Genomic DNA, 20,483 nt, shown 5'->3' on the forward strand with positions numbered 1-20,483 from the left:
CCTAGGCAGGGGACACTTTGTGAGGAGGATGAGGAGGAGTCAATGGATGAGGAAGACATCTGTCCAGAGGAGGGAGGTACACAATGCTCTAGTAGTCAGTATCTAGAGCGAGGGTGGGGTGATGCAGAGCAGGCAGAGATCACGCCTCAAGCAGGGGACAGCGTTTCTTGGCCAGTTGGCAGTCTGCAGCACATGGTTGATTTCATGCTGCAGTGCCTCAGAAACGACCGCCGCATCGCCCACATTCTCAACACGGCTGATTATTGGGTGTCCACCCTCCTAGATCCTCGCTACCGGGACAACTTACAAAGCCTCATAACACCATTGAACCGGGAGCGTAAAATGCGGGAGTACCAAGACGCACTGGTGCATTCCATCATGTTCTCCATTCCAACCGAGAGCAGTGCTGCTAGTGCTTTACAAAGCAGCTCAGTGCGTCGAGGCAGTGGAGGAAGCTCTGCACAAAGAGGGAGCAGAAGCAGCGCCTCAGCACAAGGCAAGACCAGTATGGCCGAAATGTGGCAAAGTTTTGTGTCCCCGCCGCCACAAATGTCTACACCATCACAGACAGCTCCAGTCAGCAGGAGGCAACGTTTCCGTCAGATGGTGACAGACTACATGTCCTGCCCTCTTAGTGTACTCCCAGACGGCTCTTCTCCCTTCAAGTTTTGGGTCTGTAAGCTGGATACATGGCCAGAGCTTAGTCAGTATGCACTGGAGGTGCTAGCTTGCCCTGCTGCTAGTGTATTATCGGAACGCGTCTTTAGTGCCGCAGGTGGTGTACTAACAGACCGTCGCATGCGACTATCCTCCGATAACGTTGACCGGCTTACTTTTCTCAAAATGAACAAGGCCTGGATCTCTCATGAATTTGCCAGTCCTCTTCCAGAATAAATAATTGGTTGGCAACAGTATCCAGGTCTCCTGTTCTGTTCATGTTTCTACCACCTGAACTGTAATCCCTGAGCTCCAACACCGCCAGTTGGCGCTCGGAAGTGCCGTCTGCACAGTCAACACTTGCTGCCGTGTTATTGGGGTTCAGTAACGTCAGCTGTTCTCCTGCTGTGCGGACGGCAATTTCTCCTGATTTGTCCACATCCACTGTACTACACATTTTAAAGTTGCTCCAATTACTCCTCTGGCTCCTCTGTTTTCATTCTTATCCCTGGGCTCCAGCACCGCCAGTTGGCGCTCGGAAGTGCTGTCTGCACAGTCAACACTTGCTACCATGTTATTGGGGTTCAGTAACGTCAGCTGTTCCCCTGCTGTGCGGACGGCAATTTCTCCTGCTCTGTCCACATTCTCACTACTACAGATTTTAAAGTTGCTCCAATTACACCTCTGGCTCCTCTGTTTTCATTCTTATCCCTGGGCTCCAGCACCGCCAGTTGGCGCTCGGAAGTGCCGTCTGCACAGTCAACACTTGCTGCGGTGTTATTGGGGTTCGGTAACGTCAGCTGTTCCCCTGCTGTGTTCACGGCAATTTCTCCTGCTCTGTCCATATTCACTGTGCTACTTATTTAAAACTTGCTCCAATTACACCTCTGGCTCCTCCGTTTTTAGTATTTACCCTGGGCTCCAACACCGCCAGTTGGCGCTCGGAAGTGCTGTCTGCACAGTCAACACTTGCTGCCGTGTTATTGGGGTTCAGTAACGTCAGCTGTTCTCCTGCTGTGCGGACGGCAATTTCTCCTGCTTTGTCCACATCCACTGTACTACACATTTTAAAGTTGCTCGAATTACACCTCTGGCTCCTCTGTTTTCATTCTTATCCCTGGGCTCCAGCACCGCCAGTTGGCGCTCGGAAGTGCCGTCTGCACAGTCAACACTTGCTGCCGTGTTATTGGGGTTCAGTAACGTCAGCTGTTCTCCTGCTGTGCGGACGGCAATTTCTCCTGCTTTGTCCACATCCACTGTACTACACATTTTAAAGTTGCTCGAATTACACCTCTGGCTCCTCTGTTTTCATTCTTATCCCTGGGCTCCAGCACCGCCAGTTGGCGCTCGGAAGTGCCGTCTGCACAGTCAACACTTGCTACCATGTTATTGGGGTTCAGTAACGTCAGCTGTTCCCCTGCTGTGTTCACGGCAATTTCTCCTGCTCTGTCCATATTCACTGTGCTACTTATTTAAAACTTGCTCCAATTACACCTCTGGCTCCTCCGTTTTTAGTATTTACCCTGGGCTCCAACACCGCCAGTTGGCGCTCGGAAGTGCTGTCTGCACAGTCAACACTTGCTGCCGTGTTATTGGGGTTCAGTAACGTCAGCTGTTCTCCTGCTGTGCGGACGGCAATTTCTCCTGCTTTGTCCACATCCACTGTACTACACATTTTAAAGTTGCTCGAATTACACCTCTGGCTCCTCTGTTTTCATTCTTATCCCTGGGCTCCAGCACCGCCAGTTGGCGCTCGGAAGTGCCGTCTGCACAGTCAACACTTGCTGCCGTGTTATTGGGGTTCAGTAACGTCAGCTGTTCTCCTGCTGTGCGGACGGCAATTTCTCCTGCTTTGTCCACATCCACTGTACTACACATTTTAAAGTTGCTCGAATTACACCTCTGGCTCCTCTGTTTTCATTCTTATCCCTGGGCTCCAGCACCGCCAGTTGGCGCTCGGAAGTGCCGTCTGCACAGTCAACACTTGCTACCATGTTATTGGGGTTCAGTAACGTCAGCTGTTCCCCTGCTGTGTTCACGGCAATTTCTCCTGCTCTGTCCATATTCACTGTGCTACTTATTTAAAACTTGCTCCAATTACACCTCTGGCTCCTCCGTTTTTAGTATTTACCCTGGGCTCCAACACCGCCAGTTGGCGCTCGGAAGTGCTGTCTGCACAGTCAACACTTGCTGCCGTGTTATTGGGGTTCAGTAACGTCAGCTGTTCCCCTGCTGTGCGGACGGCAATTTCTCCTGCTCTGTCCACATTCTCACTACTACAGATTTTAAAGTTGCTCCAATTACACCTCTGGCTCCTCTGTTTTCATTCTTATCCCTGGGCTCCAGCACCGCCAGTTGGCGCTCGGAAGTGCTGTCTGCACAGTCAACACTTGCTACCATGTTATTGGGGTTCAGTAACGTCAGCTGTTCCCCTGCTGTGCGGACGGCAATTTCTCCTGCTCTGTCCACATTCTCACTACTACAGATTTTAAAGTTGCTCCAATTACACCTCTGGCTCCTCTGTTTTCATTCTTATCCCTGGGCTCCAGCACCGCCAGTTGGCGCTCGGAAGTGCCGTCTGCACAGTCAACACTTGCTGCGGTGTTATTGGGGTTCGGTAACGTCAGCTGTTCCCCTGCTGTGTTCACGGCAATTTCTCCTGCTCTGTCCATATTCACTGTGCTACTTATTTAAAACTTGCTCCAATTACACCTCTGGCTCCTCCGTTTTTAGTATTTACCCTGGGCTCCAACACCGCCAGTTGGCGCTCGGAAGTGCTGTCTGCACAGTCAACACTTGCTGCCGTGTTATTGGGGTTCAGTAACGTCAGCTGTTCTCCTGCTGTGCGGACGGCAATTTCTCCTGCTTTGTCCACATCCACTGTACTACACATTTTAAAGTTGCTCGAATTACACCTCTGGCTCCTCTGTTTTCATTCTTATCCCTGGGCTCCAGCACCGCCAGTTGGCGCTCGGAAGTGCCGTCTGCACAGTCAACACTTGCTGCGGTGTTATTGGGGTTCGGTAACGTCAGCTGTTCCCCTGCTGTGTTCACGGCAATTTCTCCTGCTCTGTCCATATTCACTGTGCTACTTATTTAAAACTTGCTCCAATTACACCTCTGGCTCCTCCGTTTTTAGTATTTACCCTGGGCTCCAATACCGCTAGTTGCTGCTCAGAAGTGCCGTCTGCACAGTCAACGCTTGCTCCAGTGTTATTGGGATTCAGTAACGTCAGCTGATCCCCAGCTGTGTGTCCGGCAAATTCTCCTGCTTTGTCCACATCCACTGTAGTACGGATTTAAAACCTCCTCCAAATACACCTCTGGCTCTTCTGTTTTTAGTATTTACCCTGGGCTCCAGCACCGCCAGCTGGTTCTCGGCAGTTCCATTGGCTCTTGTACCTTCTGCTACCCATCCGGGTTCCAGTACCGTCAGCTGGTTCTCGGCAGTGTCTTTGGCACGGGTACTCCCTCCTGCCCAGCCTGGTTCCAGCACGCCAGCTGTTTCCGGGTAGTGTCAACGTCACTTTGCCTCCAATGCGTTGTCCTGTCGTGTTGCGGTCGGGTTAGCCGACTCTATGGTGCCTGCAGTTTAGGTGACTCCTATGTGGGCTGCGGGATCTGGCAATGAAGGCTGGTTCCATAGTGCCAATAGGACAAGCACCCTCTGTAGGACTGTGGGTTTTGGTAACTGCGGCCGGCTCGCGGCCTTGAACTTTTTTTTTACATGGGTACCTTCTGCTACCCATCCGGGTTCCAGTACCGTCAGCTGGTTCTCGGCAGTGCCTTTGGATTAGGTGCCTCCTTCTCGGTATCCAAGTTCCACCAACGTCTGCTGGTCCTTGGTAGTGCTTTCTGGCACAGGTACCTCCTGCTTAGTAACCGAGTTCCAGTAACATCAGCTGGTCCTCGGTAGTTCCATTGGCTCTTGTACCTTCTGCTACCCATCCGGGTTCCAGTACCGTCAGCTGGTCCTCGGTAGTTCCATTTGCTCTTGTATCTTCTGCTACCCATCCGGGTTCCAGTACCGTCAGCTGGTTCTCGGCAGTGTCTTTGGCACGGGTACTCCCTCCTGCCCAGCCTGGTTCCAGCACGCCAGCTGTTTCCGGGTAGTGTCAACGTCACTTTGCCTCCAATGCGTTGTCCTGTCGTGTTGCGGTCGGGTTAGCCGACTCTATGGTGCCTGCAGTTTAGGTGACTCCTATGTGGGCTGCGGGATCTGGCAATGAAGGCTGGTTCCATAGTGCCAATAGGACAAGCACCCTCTGTAGGACTGTGGGTTTTGGTAACTGCGGCCGGCTCGCGGCCTTGAACTTTTTTTTTACATGGGTACCTTCTGCTACCCATCCGGGTTCCAGTACCATCAGCTGGTTCTCGGCAGTGCCTTTGGATTAGGTGCCTCCTTCTCGGTATCCAAGTTCCACCAACGTCTGCTGGTCCTTGGTAGTGCTTTCTGGCACAGGTACCTCCTGCTTAGTAACCGAGTTCCAGTAACATCAGCTGGTCCTCGGTAGTTCCATTGGCTCTTGTACCTTCTGCTACCCATCCGGGTTCCAGTAACATCAGCTGGTCCTCGGTAGTTCCATTGGCTCTTGTACCTTCTGCTACCCATCCGGGTTCCAGTACCGTCAGCTGGTTCTCGGCAGTGCCTTTGGATTAGGTGCCTCCTTCTCGGTATCCAAGTTCCACCAACGTCTGCTGGTCCTTGGTAGTGCTTTCTGGCACAGGTACCTCCTGCTTAGTAACCGAGTTCCAGTAACATCAGCTGGTCCTCGGTAGTTCCATTGGCTCTTGTACCTTCTGCTATCCATCCGGGTTCCAGTACCGTCAGCTGGTCCTCGGTAGTTCCTCAGCTTTCTTGTACCTTCTGCTACATTTCCAAGTTCAAGCTTTTTGAAATGGTTCTTGGTAATCACTCTGGATCTCCCTGACAAGGACCTTGAAGACGAGGACCCTGAAGACCAACCCTAAGAAGACGAGGACCCCGAAGACAATGACCCTGAAGACGAGGACCCTGAAGACCACCCCGAAGAAGACGAGGACCCTGAAGACCACCCCGAAGAAGACGAGGACCCTGAAGACCACCCCGAAGAAGACGAGGACCCCGAAGACGAGGACCCAGAAGACCAACCCGAAGAAGACGAGGACCCCGAAGACGAGGACCCCCGAAGACGACGACCCTGAAGACCACCCCGAAGAAGACCAAGAAGATGACCCTGAAGAAGTTGACCAAGAAGACAAAGAAGAGAAGACAAGCACCAAGATACAGAAAAACAAGAGACAGAAAACCAAGAAGCAGAAATACAAGAAGCTGCAGAACAAAAAGCGGAAGAACATTAAGCATAAGACTAAAAATCAGAGCAAAAGATAATATCTAAATTATAAGCAGAAGATGACTAAGCAGTGTATGGGGGTGAGTCCGTTCCTCCTCGTGGTGCCCCTGGAAAAGACCTGCTGCTGCAGGCCAAACTGAACGCGGACAAATCCTGTTGTAAATCTTTTGTGACGGGCAGAACGAAAGGTGTAATGTCCAACCTTTTATAGATAACAACTACAGGAATGCCTGTCACAAATAAGAATATGATGAAGAAGAAGAATATGAAGAAGATGAAGAAGTAGAATATGAAGAATGTAAAAAAAAGAATAATACGAAGAAGGTGAAGAAGAAGAAGGTGAAGAAGAAGTGGATGAAAAAGATGCTGAGGATGATGAAGGAGAAAGTGTGGGAGAAGTAAAAAAGAAGGTGAAGAGCATGGAAGTAGTGAAACATAAATATCTGACAAAATATAAAAATACTTAACATAGTTAATATTTCCGTAACTCAGAACATAATAAAAAAATATTAATTCCTGCTATTCCATTTGACTGGGCTAAACCTCTATGCCTTTATTGTCTCCCCCACCTCCCCCAATACATTCTACATTATTCTTAGTTGTTTTCCTTCATGTAGAAATAACCTACAAGGAAAGAAAGGGTTTATTTTAATTCCGATATTTATGTCCCATTGACTTGCATTGGTTTCCGGTATCGGAATCGGCGATATCCGATACTTTTTCGGTATCGGTCCGATCCAATCCGATCCGATATTTCCCGATATCGGAAGGTATCGCTCAACACTACTGATGAGTTCTCTTGGATAAGCAGAAACTGGAAAATAATTATTTGTAGACTCCTTTAAAGGTATATATGCTATCTACAGACAGCAAAGGTTGAAAGGCAGATCTTCTATTCAGATCATCATTGGCAATGAAAAAAATAAGCTCACAAAGATAACAAATAAAGGATTTTAGCAGTATTCTGTACATTTAACCCCTTCTTGATCTTGTGATTTTCCGTGTTTTCGTCTCCCTTTCTTCCAAGAGCCATACCTTTTTATTTTTCATCAATATAGCCATAGAAGAGCTTGTTATTTGCGGGATGAGTTGTACTTTTGAATGATATCATTCATTTATCATGTGATGCACTGGAAAGTGGGGAAAAAAATTCTGTGCAGTGAAATTGCAAAAAATAGTGCAATTCAAAAATTGTTTTTTGGGTTTTTTATTTACATGTTCAGTATATGGTAAAATTGACTTGGCAATATAATTCTCCAGGTTAGTACAAGTGCACAGTACAAAACATGAATAGTTTTTTTTTTATTTAAGTGGTGAAAAAAATTTTGGAAATTTTTAATAGAAACATTTTTTGCTTGTGTCGCCATTTTCCGAGACCCGTAATGTTTTTATTTTTCAGTATATGGTGCTGTATGAGTGCTTATTTATTGCGCCCTGAGCTGACATTGTTATTGATACCATTTTGTAGTAGATACAATGTTTTGATCACCTCCAATTGCATTTTATTGCAGCGGACAAAAAACACAATTCTGCAGTTTTGATTTTTTTTCATTATGTTTGTTATGGTAAATATGTATACTTTGCTTTGATTATTGTTTTAGACAATTAAATCTACATATATATCTAATTGATAACTTATTATTTTAATATTAGCTTTATAAGTTTTATTTCGTTGTATCTAATATAGAGCAGTCTCTGTATGAAGCCTTCCTTTGTTTCGGAAAGTATAGTAAAACTAGATATAACCAGTCTCTAAGGAATTTAGCAGAATACATAATTTACGACTTTGTTTTTCCCAACTTATCTTTCTTCTTAGGTAACGTTATGTAAGCCATTCCCACTTTCCTTATCTTTGTGGTTTGTAATAAAAACTTGTAACCAGGCATCTGAGTGCAGACAAGGCTGGGACACACATAATTGGTTGTATTTCTCTCGTCTCCGATCGACTCCCTGATTTGATCAAAACTGGCAAACGTCTGAAACCTCTTGAGTTTCTCCTAAAACGTTTCATATAGGTTTCTCCATCACGTTGTTTACAGATTGAATTAATTTTATATTTTGATAGATCGGACATTTCAGAAAGCAGCAATACCAAATGTGTATTTGCTTTTTTCTTATCATTTTAAAAGGGGACTAATTTGAAATTTATTTTTTTTTCATACTTTTTAAAATTTTCTTCCCTTTTTACTGTACTTAATAGTCCCATTAGGAGACTTGAAGTTCCGATCATCCGATCTATGTGTAGCAGAAATAATCTCCTATGAACATCGGCCACAGGCTGGCATTCACAGGAGTATCAAAATGACAGGGTCACTGGCTATTCTGACAACCCACCAGCGCCCTGTAATCATGCCACAAGTGTGCCACTGTCAGAGAATGCCACTGTTAAAGGCACATGATGACTGATTAAATCAGTCATGGGGAGGGAAAGATGCGGACTCGGCACGCAAGCCTTCACTAAAGACAGGGACACAACTAAGGTCATGAAGGGCTTAATCATCATTAAAAAGTTCTACATTTCTTAGCTATAAGAGGGCTAAAGTTTTCTAGCTACTTGATAAAAATAGGAAGGATCAAATACAAAACAGCTAACAAAGATCTAAAAATAGTGAAGAATTGAGACAATATATGAAAACAAAATACAGAATTTTACTTGATAGGGCACAAGTTAGTGTACTATATGCCACACCATCTACCAATGGCTGTGGTGGTTGAAACCCGGCCTTGATTAACTTAAGTATATTAGTCCTCCAAATGTTAGAGACTATGATAAACTACTCAGTTGTAGAAGATAAGTGTTTTATATACATTTGTTAAGTTTGACAGAAATCTGTTAACTACAATTGTATTCCATTGTTGGTTGTTCACATCCCTTGAACTTGGTCAGTTGTTTAATTTAAAGATGATCTTTGTTCTAACATTAGCTTTTGACAATTCACGTGATGTATTAAGTATTTACCTCTTTCTGTTCTGTAGATATTATTAGATTGGATAGTATTTTACTTTTACAGGAAATTTTAGACTACAAACATGGAAAATAACAGCCAGTAACAAAAGGTTATAATATACTACATTTAGCATTAAAAAGAAGTACAATTTCTAGAATGTACTGTAGAATAAAGAGAATCCTAAGAAATTTCTAGAGGGTTGGGTACAAAAACCTTTTCTGCATATGGCAATATCATAGCTAAAGTGTCAGCAATGCTTTAAGCAACCCAATGTAGACAGCAACTTGTCGTCATTTAGTATAGAGCAAGAAAGTCATTTTTACTTCTTCACAAAGTAGATCTCCTCCATGCTTAAGTTACTATTTTACTAGTTTATTGTGGAGTAGTTTAATGTGTTCCATTGTGTTCATTTATTAAGATACATTGCTTTAACTCCTTAGTGACTGAGCCAAATTTTTCAAATCTGACATGTGTCACCTCTTGTGTTAATAAGTCTGAAATTTTTCAACATATCCAAGTGATTTTAAGACCGTTTTTTTTGTGACACATTGTACTTTATGTTAAATGGTAAATTTAGGTCGATAACTTTTGCTTTTATTTATAAAAATATCAGATATTTGACAAAAATAAAAAACAATTGTAATTTTCAATTTTGAATACCTATAATCCAGATAGTCATACCAAAACAAAAAAAAATAACAAATAACATTTCCCTCATCTCTGTTTTATTTCAGCACCATTTGTAAAAGTCCTTATATTTTGATGGGATGCTAGAAAGTTTAAAAATGTAGCATCAATTTTTCATTTTTTCAATGAAATTTACAAAACTTATATTTTTAGGGACCTATTTCTACAGTTTTAAAGTGACTTTTGGGAAACTATACTGGAAAACCCCTAAAAGAGATAGCATTTTAAAAACAGCACTCCTCAACATATTCAAAACTGCTGTCAGGTTGTATATTAACTCTTCAGGTGATTTCAGAAATTAACGCACAGTGTAATAACGGGAATGAAACTTCAATTTTTAACACTAAAATGTTGCCAACTTCTGAACAGGCAATTATGGCTGGCAGCCCCTAGGGCCATTACTTGGCATTGGATTCCCATGGAATCCATCAGGACCACACAATCAAGATCTCAGGGTGCCAATGGGATAAAAGAGGGAGCTCCCATGCTCTAGTAATCATCTAGATGCAGTTGTCACTATTAACAGTAGCTTCTAAGGGGTTAAATATCAACACCAATTGTGGCTAATGCAGCAGGGTTTCAGCTATAGTGTACAGCTAACAGCTGCTTCATTTTTACCAAATGGTGGATTCTGTATGCTTATATCTACGGTCAGTAAAAAGACATATTGGTGGTCACTAAGGGGTTAAAGGGAACCTCATAGCCAGCAGCATGGGCAGCATGTATCAGATGATGTATGATTTCAGCCATGTATGATTAACTCTGAAATGCTGCAGTGCTTCAGAGAAAAGACACCGTTTAATAGTCACCGGGGTCTGAACTGCATGGGAGACTAGTCTTACAGGTGGTTCACTGCGTTCATGTATAGAGGGAGACCTATCACTTCAGCAGGCGGGAAGAAACCCTGGGGACCCACCTGTCCAACTAGTCCCCCGTGCGGTTCGGTCCCCGGCAGCTATCAAACTATGTTTTTCTCTGAAATGCTGCAGCGTTTCAGAGATGACCCATTCACGACATATAACATATGTTTACGTCATATGTCTTGTCTATGACCTTGATGCAGGCTCTGACATGGAGTTCCACCAGTGGCTGTTAACCAGTTAAATCCGACATGTGCGGGCGTGTCATTCCGGCCACCCATCGATGCCCCTGTCATGTGATCGTGGGGCTCCGATGGGTTGTCATGACACTCAGGGTCTGCAAATGACCCTCATGCATGTCATAGCACCACAGATCAGTTTATGCAGAGTTAAAAATGCACGGTGGACATGAAATTTTTATAAATTCCACCTACTTTGCTGCACAAAAAAAACACGTTCACGGGGACATAACCTAAAATTACTTTCATGTGATCTAATAAAGTCTTGTATTTTAGTACATTTTCCAATAGCCTTATATTTTGTTTTGATATGTGACAATAGGAAACCTGTGAAATTCTTGTTGTACCATATGTTAATTTATTGACCGTTTTCTATACACTTCCACAAAACACTTATAATCACATAATGAAATATGAGAAAAGATTACTAAGACGGTAAACCTTAACATTTGCCAACCTATATAAAACCTGGAGAGAATGCCAAAACTTAACACAAGTCTACAGTTCATCTGGCACAATATCACTGAGTTCCTTATCATGGATATACATGGTATAACACTTTGATCTAATACTGTATCCATTTGATGCTAGAAAAAGATCAAAAGCATGTTCATTGTTGCCTTTAAAGCGGGTGTTTCACTAGATTTTTTAATTTAAACTGAGTACGTCCTCAAATTTGGGCTGCTAAACCAATGCTGGAATAGTTTTTCTATTTCTTTCATGCCCCTCCATTCCAAAGTTATGTCCCATAATAATAATAATGCACATTTTCTTTTCAACCAAATAGGCGTATACCACAGAGCTTTTAGTTGGGTGCTGCCGTGTTTTGATTGCATCAGAGGAGAAAAAGCATATACCCACAGTGAAGTTGTGTGGTATACGTCCCGTTAGTTAAAGGGAAAATTTTCATTTCAGTTTCCAAGGGGCATAACTTTGGGAAGGAGAAAAACTTTGGAAAGTCACAGAAGAAAGAAAAAATTTTTTTTTCCACAAATGGAGCAGCAAAACTTGAAGGAGGAACGTCTTTTTTTTTAAAAAAAATCCAGTGAAAGGTCCTCTTTAAAGAAACCTACAGATGTAGGAGAGAAAAATACATATTAAACTTACCAATTGAACAAATCTTCTGAAAGCTGAGACCAATATAAAAAGCTTGGATGCCTGCATGTGGCAAAGAGGACAATCAATAATAGAAGCCATTGAGAAAGCGCTGGGTGATATGATGGAGACAGACTTAGTAGGCTGATGATTTTGTTTGGTCTGAATTACCTCTGAGTCTTTAAAAGTTAGAAGTGCTAACTGATGGGAAAGTCCCCAGAGGTCGCAGTAGCACCAATGCTATAAAGAGGTTAACATTTTAGTGGGCAATACAGGGTAAAAAAAAGGGGGATGCTAATACTCAGATGCTTTATCTTTGCCAAAGTTTATACATTTCTACTTACAATATTTTAGCTTATGTCTTATACAATCTACGATTTACTTTTTTTTTTTTTTTTTTTTTTAAGTTTTAGCCCTTACTATTGTCTAATAGATAGTAATTAGAATTGGAGATTGAAGACAGATGCATAGTCTGCATACAATAAAATGCAATTGAAAATACTGAAAGCAACTTGGTATAAAAACTACATGTTAATCAAAGTGCAATTTTAATATCCTTTACATTGTAACAGATCCCAAAAAATAATAGCACATAAAGAAAAGGAGGTTCTGCTCCTAATTCTCTGTAGCAAACTCTCAGAAGAGAACTCTCAGAGGAGAACATTATAGGAGTATTGAGCTATATAGCTGGGAATCCTGCACTGGGGTGAGAAATCACTCACTAGAAGCTGCAGCATTTGAATGGAGTCTCTCTGCCTCGGTTGCTCTCATTGCAGCTGCTCCCTCCGATCCCCTTCCCCTTTCTATACATTTTTATAGCCTGTTGTCATAGTGAAGCTGATAATTTATTTCCTCTTCAAAGAAAGATTTTAGCAGAACTGAGTGAGGAAAGGTGGTTGATTAGCATATAGTGGTAGTTTTCTCTATTAAGATACATTATAAAGATTCTTATATTCACTTTTATGACTGATTTGGTTTTTTAAATCTGTTGGAGAAAGTTGAGGCTTCTTTTTGTATCAACATCTAAAATGCATGATTCCCTCTAATGGAACCCACAATGACTGTACATGATCATAAATATTAAAAAGACCAGACAAAAGTATGTTTGGTCATGCATCTGTTGGGGAGTGGAAATATCAGATCTATGAAGAGTTTTTGACCATCATCAGAGCTAAGCAGTGGTAGACATTAGAAGAAAACATCTAGAAAAGTGGAGCGTGGTTAGCCAGTGAACCTACAGAATTTGTAAAATTGGATTTTCAGTGATAGTGTACCTCTAAAGTAAAAACATAATCAGATGGGTTTATGTATTACATAGTAAGTGCAAAAACAACATATCAATTTATAAGGTTTGTATTTACAGCATCTGAGTATGGGCATCCATCATTTTGTCTATGTCTTTCTCATGAATTGTTCTTCACTTTGGAAATGGGAAACTAAAGTTGGTATGTTTTAAAAATCATGTCCTCCAGAGTGCTGTTATTGGCTTCATAAGTAACAGAATTGTGCCATTATGAACCTGAATAAAATAGAACACAATGCTAAAAACCTAAATAGGCAACTAACGCCATAATTAACACAAAGAGGGAATTCAAACTGCCAACAGCATGGTTGTTTGTTGCCCTGAAGCAATATGGCATGGACAAGTGCTAGAGTGCATGTGAAGCTACATTGCAGTGCTATGTTATCATGCAAAGTGCAGTGTGCTTCATACTCAACATGCCAGGAGACTGTGACTCCGTGAAAACAGTGCTACTTCCACTGTTTTTCTTTACATGTTCTGTACATACATAGCTTTGTCAGTTTATGAACTGGGTTGAATATATCAGCATGCAGCTCTTCCTTGATGCATAATGTGGATCATCAAAATACAAATTTCGACTTTTATTTCCTAATTTGGATGTAAAGGCAGACAAAAAAATTGTGCTATGACACTTCTATATAACAATTGTAATTATTTTTTTGTTCAGCCATGTTGCCAAGTATTCAATAGTTTTAGAAAAGTTTAAGGATTTTCTAGGGAAAGTATTTTTTCTAAGTGTAAAAATTAGTAAATAAAGCGGCTAATTTACTCACCTTACTATTTTTGTATAATACCTGTAGAAAACCCATTTAGGCATGCAAATCTAATAATACATTAGGACAAAAATAAGAGCCCTTTATAGTATATGATGTAGCCATTTAGAATTTATATATGAATTTTATGGCAGAAATATAAAATAAATACTATAGCCAGAATCTGAGAAAGGAGCCATCTACTTATGGTAGAGACACCAAACATACAAAGGTCTAATTACTTGCTTCCTAAATAATAAGGAAACAACGATGATTATACATATACACATATATATATATATATACACAGTACAGACCAAAAGTTTGGACACACCTTCTCATTTAAAGATTTTTCTGTATTTTCATGACTATGAAAATTGTACATTCACACTGAAGGCATCAAAACTATGAATTAACACATGTGGAATTATATACTTAACAAAAAAGTGTGAAACAACTGAAAATATGTCTTATATTCTAGGCTCTTCAAAGTAGCCACCTTTTGCTTTGATGACTGCTTTGCACACTCTTGGCATTCTTTTGATGAGCTTCAAGAGGTAGTCACCGGAAATGGTTTTCACTTCACAGGTGTGCCCTGTCAGGTTTAATAAGTGGGATTTCTTGCCTAATAAATGGGGTTGGGACCAACAGTTGTGTTGTGCAGAAATCTGGTGGATACACAGCTGATAGTCCTACTGAATAGACTGTTAGAATTTGTATTATGGCAAGAAAAAAGCAGCTAAGTAAAGAAAAACGAGTGGCCATCATTACTTTAAGAAATGAACGTCAGTCAGTGCGAAAAATTGGGAAAACTTTGAAAGTGTCCCCAAGTGCAGTTGCAAAAACCATCAAGCGCTACAAAAAAACTGGCTCACATGAGGACCGCCCCAGGAAAGGAAGACCAAGAGTCACCTCTGCTTCTGAGGATAAGTTTATCCGAGTCACCAGTCTCAGAAATCGCAAGTTAACAGAAGCTCAGATTAGAGATCAGGTCAATGCCACACAAGTTCTAGCAGCAAACACATCTCTTCAACAACTGTTAAGAGGAGACTTTGTGCAACAGGCCTTCATGGTAAAATAGCTGCTAGGAAACCACTGCTAAGGACAGACAACAAGCAGAAGAGACTTGTTTGAGCTAAAGAACACAAGGAATGGACATTAGACAAGTGGAAATCTGTGCTTTGGTCTGATGAGCCCAAATTTGAGATCTTTGGTTCCAACCACCGTGTCTTTGTGCGACGCAGAAAAGGTGAACGGATGGACTCTACATGCCTGGTTCCCACTGTGAAGCATGGAGGAGGAGGTGTGATGGTGTGGGGGTGCTTTGCTGGTGACACTGTTGGGGATTTATTCAAAATTGAAGGCATACAGAACCAGCATGGCTACCACAGCATCTTGCAGCGGCATGCTATTCCATCCGGTTTGCGTTTAGTTGGACCATCATTTATTTTTCAACAGGACAATGACCCCAAACACACCTCTAGGCTGTGTAAGGGCTATTTGACCAAGAAGGAGAGTGATGGGGTGCTACGCCAGATGACCTGGCCTCCAGTGTCACCAGATCTGAACCCAATCGAGATGGTTTGGGGTGAGCTGGACCGCAAAGTGAAGGCAAAAGGGCCAACAAGTGCTAAGCATCTCTGGGAACTCCTTCAAGATTGTTGGAAGACCATTTCCGGTGACTACCTCTTGAAGCTCATTAAGAGAATGCCAAGAGTGTGCAAAGCAGTCATTCAAAGCAAAAGGTGGCTACTTTGAAGAACCTAGAATATAAGACATATTTTCAGTTGTTTCACACTTTTTTGTTAAGTATATAATTCCACATGTGTTAATTCATAGTTTTGATGCCTTCAGTGAGAATGTACAATTTTCATAGTCATGAAAATACAGAAAAATCTTTAAATGAGAAGGTGTGTCCAAACTTTTGGTCTGTACTGTATATGTATATGTGTATATATATATATATATATATATTTATTTATATATATTCACACACACATATACATGCACACACACCCCCCCATAGATATATATATATATTTATTCTTATTGCAACAGATGAATCGTGTTTAATTTTGTCCAGTTAAATTGTGTAAAATGTCATATTATTAACACAACTCTGATAAACAGGTTATCAAAAGGATAGGTAGTGAATACCTTAATGATCAGGGTCCCGCTGTTTGGATGCACAGTGATCACTAGAATGGGGGCCTGAGCCCCCTGTTTCTCCACACCGTACAGAGTGGTGGTAGAGTATGTGTACTACTGCTTCATTCAATTTCTATTAGGCTACTGAATACTGCTGAGTACCGCAGATGCTCGACTACCACTCTACTTAAAGCACTTGCCCACTTCTCTTGTTAGTGCACTTTTCCTTGCTAACTAACCAGCACTTCAGTCCAAAAATGGCTTCCAATTGAGGAGCATCTAATCAGTAGAGTCCATCAGCCTCCTCCAATTCAAAAACATCTCACATGGGAAAAATGATGGACTGGTCTGGTCACAAATACCACCATTACTGGTCATTTTATGTACAGAAATGCTGGTTAATTTGTGATCAAAACTGCACTAACAAGAGAAAATGGCCAACACCTTTAAAGTTCTCCCCACTACAGTCATGCAATGAAGAAGAATAGAGGCAGTAGGACCAATGTTCTAGTGATTATCAGCGTTCTTAGAGGAGGAGCCCCTAAAGATTTAATATTTATCACCTATCCTTTGGTTACGGGATAATTGTCCACTATCGGACAACCTCCATAAAACGTTCTCATATGCACAATTCATTTATGAAAATGATTGTTACATTTTATTTTTAAGTAGTGTCCTTGTTGACTACTAAAATGCAAAGGATTTCAAAGACAGCAGGAAAGTGAACTAATGCAGAATTGCTATAATTTAATGTTTTTGTAAAAGGCTTTTAGGAGAACATGCTATTTTCATACCATACTCTAATTCTTTATATCAATAAATTGTCTCTAACCATCGCTTTTACACTTAATTATATTGATCATAAATCAAATCTTATAGTTTAAACTTCTCATATACAACCAATTTAAACTCAGTAGTGGTATCTACAAATAAAAATCAATTTCTATACATAATGGAAATATTTCAAATAGATTTTTGCTTTTTACCTAAGAAAATAACAATATTTTATTTTCAATCTTTAGTAATCACTAGATGAAAATCCCCAATCAAATTGGATTGCATTGATAATTGGTAATATGCAATCTTTTATTACCCCATTTCTAATCAAATATATATTTTTCCAGGGATTTGCATATCATAGTAATAGAAAGCTAGTATAAAATGTATACTGTAAACTACACATGATGTAGCATTTACTAACAAGATGAAAAGTCTGGTAAAGCAATAAAGCAATCTATCAACAGGAGTCTGCCTCGAGTGACTTTCTTACACTATTAGTTAGTATGGAACCAGGATTATAGTAGTGCAATACAAAATTCACTAACATGAAAGTATAAAACTATGTTGGTTGGTGGTTTGCAAGAGAAGATCCTGTGCTAGAAATCCATTATATCGTGCCTCGGCCTTAAAATAAAAAAAAATAAAAAAAAATGCTATTATATGGTCATGGCCGAAAGTGTTGCACCCATGAAATTGTTCCAGAAAATGAAGTCATTTCTCCCAGAAAATTATTGCAATTACACATGTTTTGTTATACACATGTTTAGTTCCTTTGTGTGTATTGGAACAACACAAAATAAACAGAAAAAAAGACTAATTAGACAGAATTTCACACAAAACCCCAAAAATGGTCTGGACAAAATTGTTTGCACCTTTCCAACATTGTGGGTAAACAACTTTGTTTCAAACATGTGATGCTCATTAAAACTCAACTGTGGCAAGTAACAGGTGTAGGAAATATGAAAATCACACCTGAAACCAGAGAAAAAGGGGGGGGGGAGGGGGAGTTGACTCAATCTTTGCATTATGTATCTGTGTGCCACGCTAAGCTTGGGGGACAGAAAGAAGAATTGTCTGAGGACTTGAGAACCAAAATTGTTGAAAAATATCAAGAATCTCAAGGCTACAAGTCCATTTCCAAAGATCTTGATGTTCCTTTGTCCTCAGTGCGCAACATAATCAAGGTGTTTACAACCCATGGCACTCTAGCTAATCTTTCTGGACGGCAGAGAAAAATTGATGAAAGGTTGCAACGCAGGATAGTCTGGATGGTGGATAAGCAGCCCAAATCAAGTTCCAAAGAAATTCAAGCTGTTCTGCAGGCTCAGGGTGGATCAGTGTCAGCACGACCTATCCGTCGACATCTGAATGAAATGAAACGCTATGGCAGGAGACCCAGGAGGACCCCATTGCTGACACAGACACACAAAAAAGCTAGACTGCAGTTTGTCAAAATGTAGGTGACTAAGCCAAAATCCTTCTGGGAAAGCGTCTTATGGACAGATGAGACCAAGATAGAGCTTTTTGGTAAAGCACATCATTCTACTGTTTACCGAAAACGGAAAGAGACATGCACAGAAAAGAGCACAGTCTCATATGGTGGAGGTTCAGAAATGTTTTGGGGTTATTTTGCTGTCTCTGACAGTGGGTGTCTTGACTGTGTGCAAGGCATCACGAAATCTGATTTTTGTCAGATTTTGGGTTGCACTATAGAGCCCAGTATCGTAACGCTGGGTTTGAATCATAGATGATGGGTCTTCCAGCAGGATAATGACCCCAAACATACTTCAAGAAGCACCCAGAAAATGGATGGAAACAAAGTGCTTGACAGCTCTAAAGTGACCAGCAATGAGTACAGATCTAAATCCCATTGAACACCTCTGGGGAGATCTTAAAATTGCAACCTTCAAATATGAGAGACCTGGAACAGTTTGCAAAAGACGAGAGGTCGAAAATTCCAGTTGAGAGGTGTGAGAAGCTTGTTGATGGTTATAGGAAGCAAATGATTGCAGTTATTTATTCCAAAGTGTGTGCAACCAAATACTAAGTTGAAGGTGTCAACAATTTTGTCTGGCACATTTTTGGGGGTTTGCGTGAAATTATGTCTAATTTTTTTTCTGTTTTACTTTTTGTTGATCCCAATACTCACAAAGGAAATAAACATGCGTTTTCTGGAACAATTTCAAGGGTGCCATCACTTTCGGCCACGACTGTAAGAATTGGTATCCTAGATTGCCTCCAAATTAGAAAAAAACCCTGCTAGAAGATTTATCGTAAAGGATTTGTCAAGTTGTAGCTCTGGTAGTCCCATAGACAATTATTGGGAGTGGTAACGTGCATGCAACCCATCACTCTATTCAAATGGGGTATTTTAGGGATAGGGATGGGAACCCCAGTAATCAAGTTATCACCTATCCTGCTGATTTGATCACTTTGAGGAATGAGTTTCAGAACTCCAATATTTCATTTACATAGCCTTTCAAATCTGGGGAGACAGGGAAACCCACACCAAATTTTCGAGACTGAGTATGTGTCTACAATATGTGAAAAAGTAAACAATGCATTCAAGTCATTGGAGATACAGCAACGATTGGCCGTTTTTTGTTTTTTTTACACATAGATGGTGAGCTATGTCATTGTCATCTACTGATTAGCAGCATAATCTTAGATGGGTTTTCCAAGTCTTCTTTCTTTAATAAAGTGAATGTAACATAAAAAAATTAACACCACATATATACCTACCTATAGTTTACATCCATCTTGTAAACAATTGGCTCTGTGTACTTTATGATGTGACCACTCATAATTTAAAGTCAGCACCAAGGTAAGGCAGCATACATAAGTCTAGAGAGCTACTTTAAAGAGAATGTCAGCGTTATGGTGTCCCATATTAGACAAATATAAAGTAACGGCATAAGTCCAGATACTAATGCTGGGTCCTTATTGGGCTTAGTGCTGTAGTTTTGATAAAATCACTGTTTTATGTGCTACAGCTCTGGTAGTCCTCCCAATGATGAGCTCCTGCTATGGAGTCCTCAATACTCATAAGGTCCTGTTATGCAGTCCTTGATATTCAATAGCTCTGGGTTGCCCCTTCCCCCATTGAATGGCAGTCCAGTGTAAGCAGAAAGCTGTCCTTAATAGGTTGGTTAAAAAAAGCTCTTTATTGAGAAGCCTAGCAGATAAAACAATTATATTATCAAAACTACAGCAAGGAGCCCAGTAAGTGACAGTGCTGGAATCAGGATCCCCTGTCCCTATTGCATGCTGCCCTGAGATTGAGAAGCCTAAACCTGCTGACAGATTTCCTTTAATGCTTGAGATGAGAAAGCAATGGGCAACTCATTCTTACTCGTCGCCAATCAGATTTTAATAGGTTATTCTAGAGCTAGTTGTAGCAATGCAAAGCTTTCTGCAACTATTCACAAACAGCACTTTCCAAATCGCTATCTCAAAGTCATCATATAATAGTACAAAAACATTTCAAGTCTGTTTGCGATGTCATATCCACAAATGAAAACGATCGCCAACATATACAGAGATGTGATCTTGTAAGAAAGACATGAAGAATGGATTAGAGATTAACATTCTTGAAGAAATGGATAAATCAAATCATGAATTCAGTGTCCTACTATTATAAAAGATTATAAAGAAAGTCATAGTATAACAGAATAGACAGTT

At 41.1% G+C, this 20,483-nt stretch overlaps 1 protein-coding gene across 12 annotated transcripts in view; it reads right to left on the reverse strand.

Moving 5' to 3' along the window:
• The window catches only part of MAGI2 (membrane associated guanylate kinase, WW and PDZ domain containing 2), a 1,194,143-nt gene that overhangs the window by 26,687 nt on the left and 1,146,973 nt on the right, over window positions 1–20,483 (reverse strand). For 2 of the 12 annotated variants that reach the window (XR_012251242.1, XM_073652299.1), the window contains exon 23: window positions 11,832–11,882. The exons of the other annotated variants lie outside the window; for them this stretch is intronic. Coding sequence is in view for 1 of the 2 variants with exons in the window: in XM_073652299.1 (XP_073508400.1) it covers window positions 11,832–11,882 (51 nt within the window). In the remaining variant the exon portion in view is untranslated. The remainder of the gene's footprint in view (window positions 1–11,831; window positions 11,883–20,483) is intronic. 12 annotated transcript variants of the gene reach the window in all.

This window comes from Phyllobates terribilis, unplaced genomic scaffold, assembly GCF_046119375.1.
Source record: "Phyllobates terribilis strain yellow unplaced genomic scaffold, ASM4611937v1 Scaffold_11__3_contigs__length_659146591, whole genome shotgun sequence".
NCBI classification, from domain to species: domain Eukaryota; kingdom Metazoa; phylum Chordata; class Amphibia; order Anura; family Dendrobatidae; genus Phyllobates; species Phyllobates terribilis.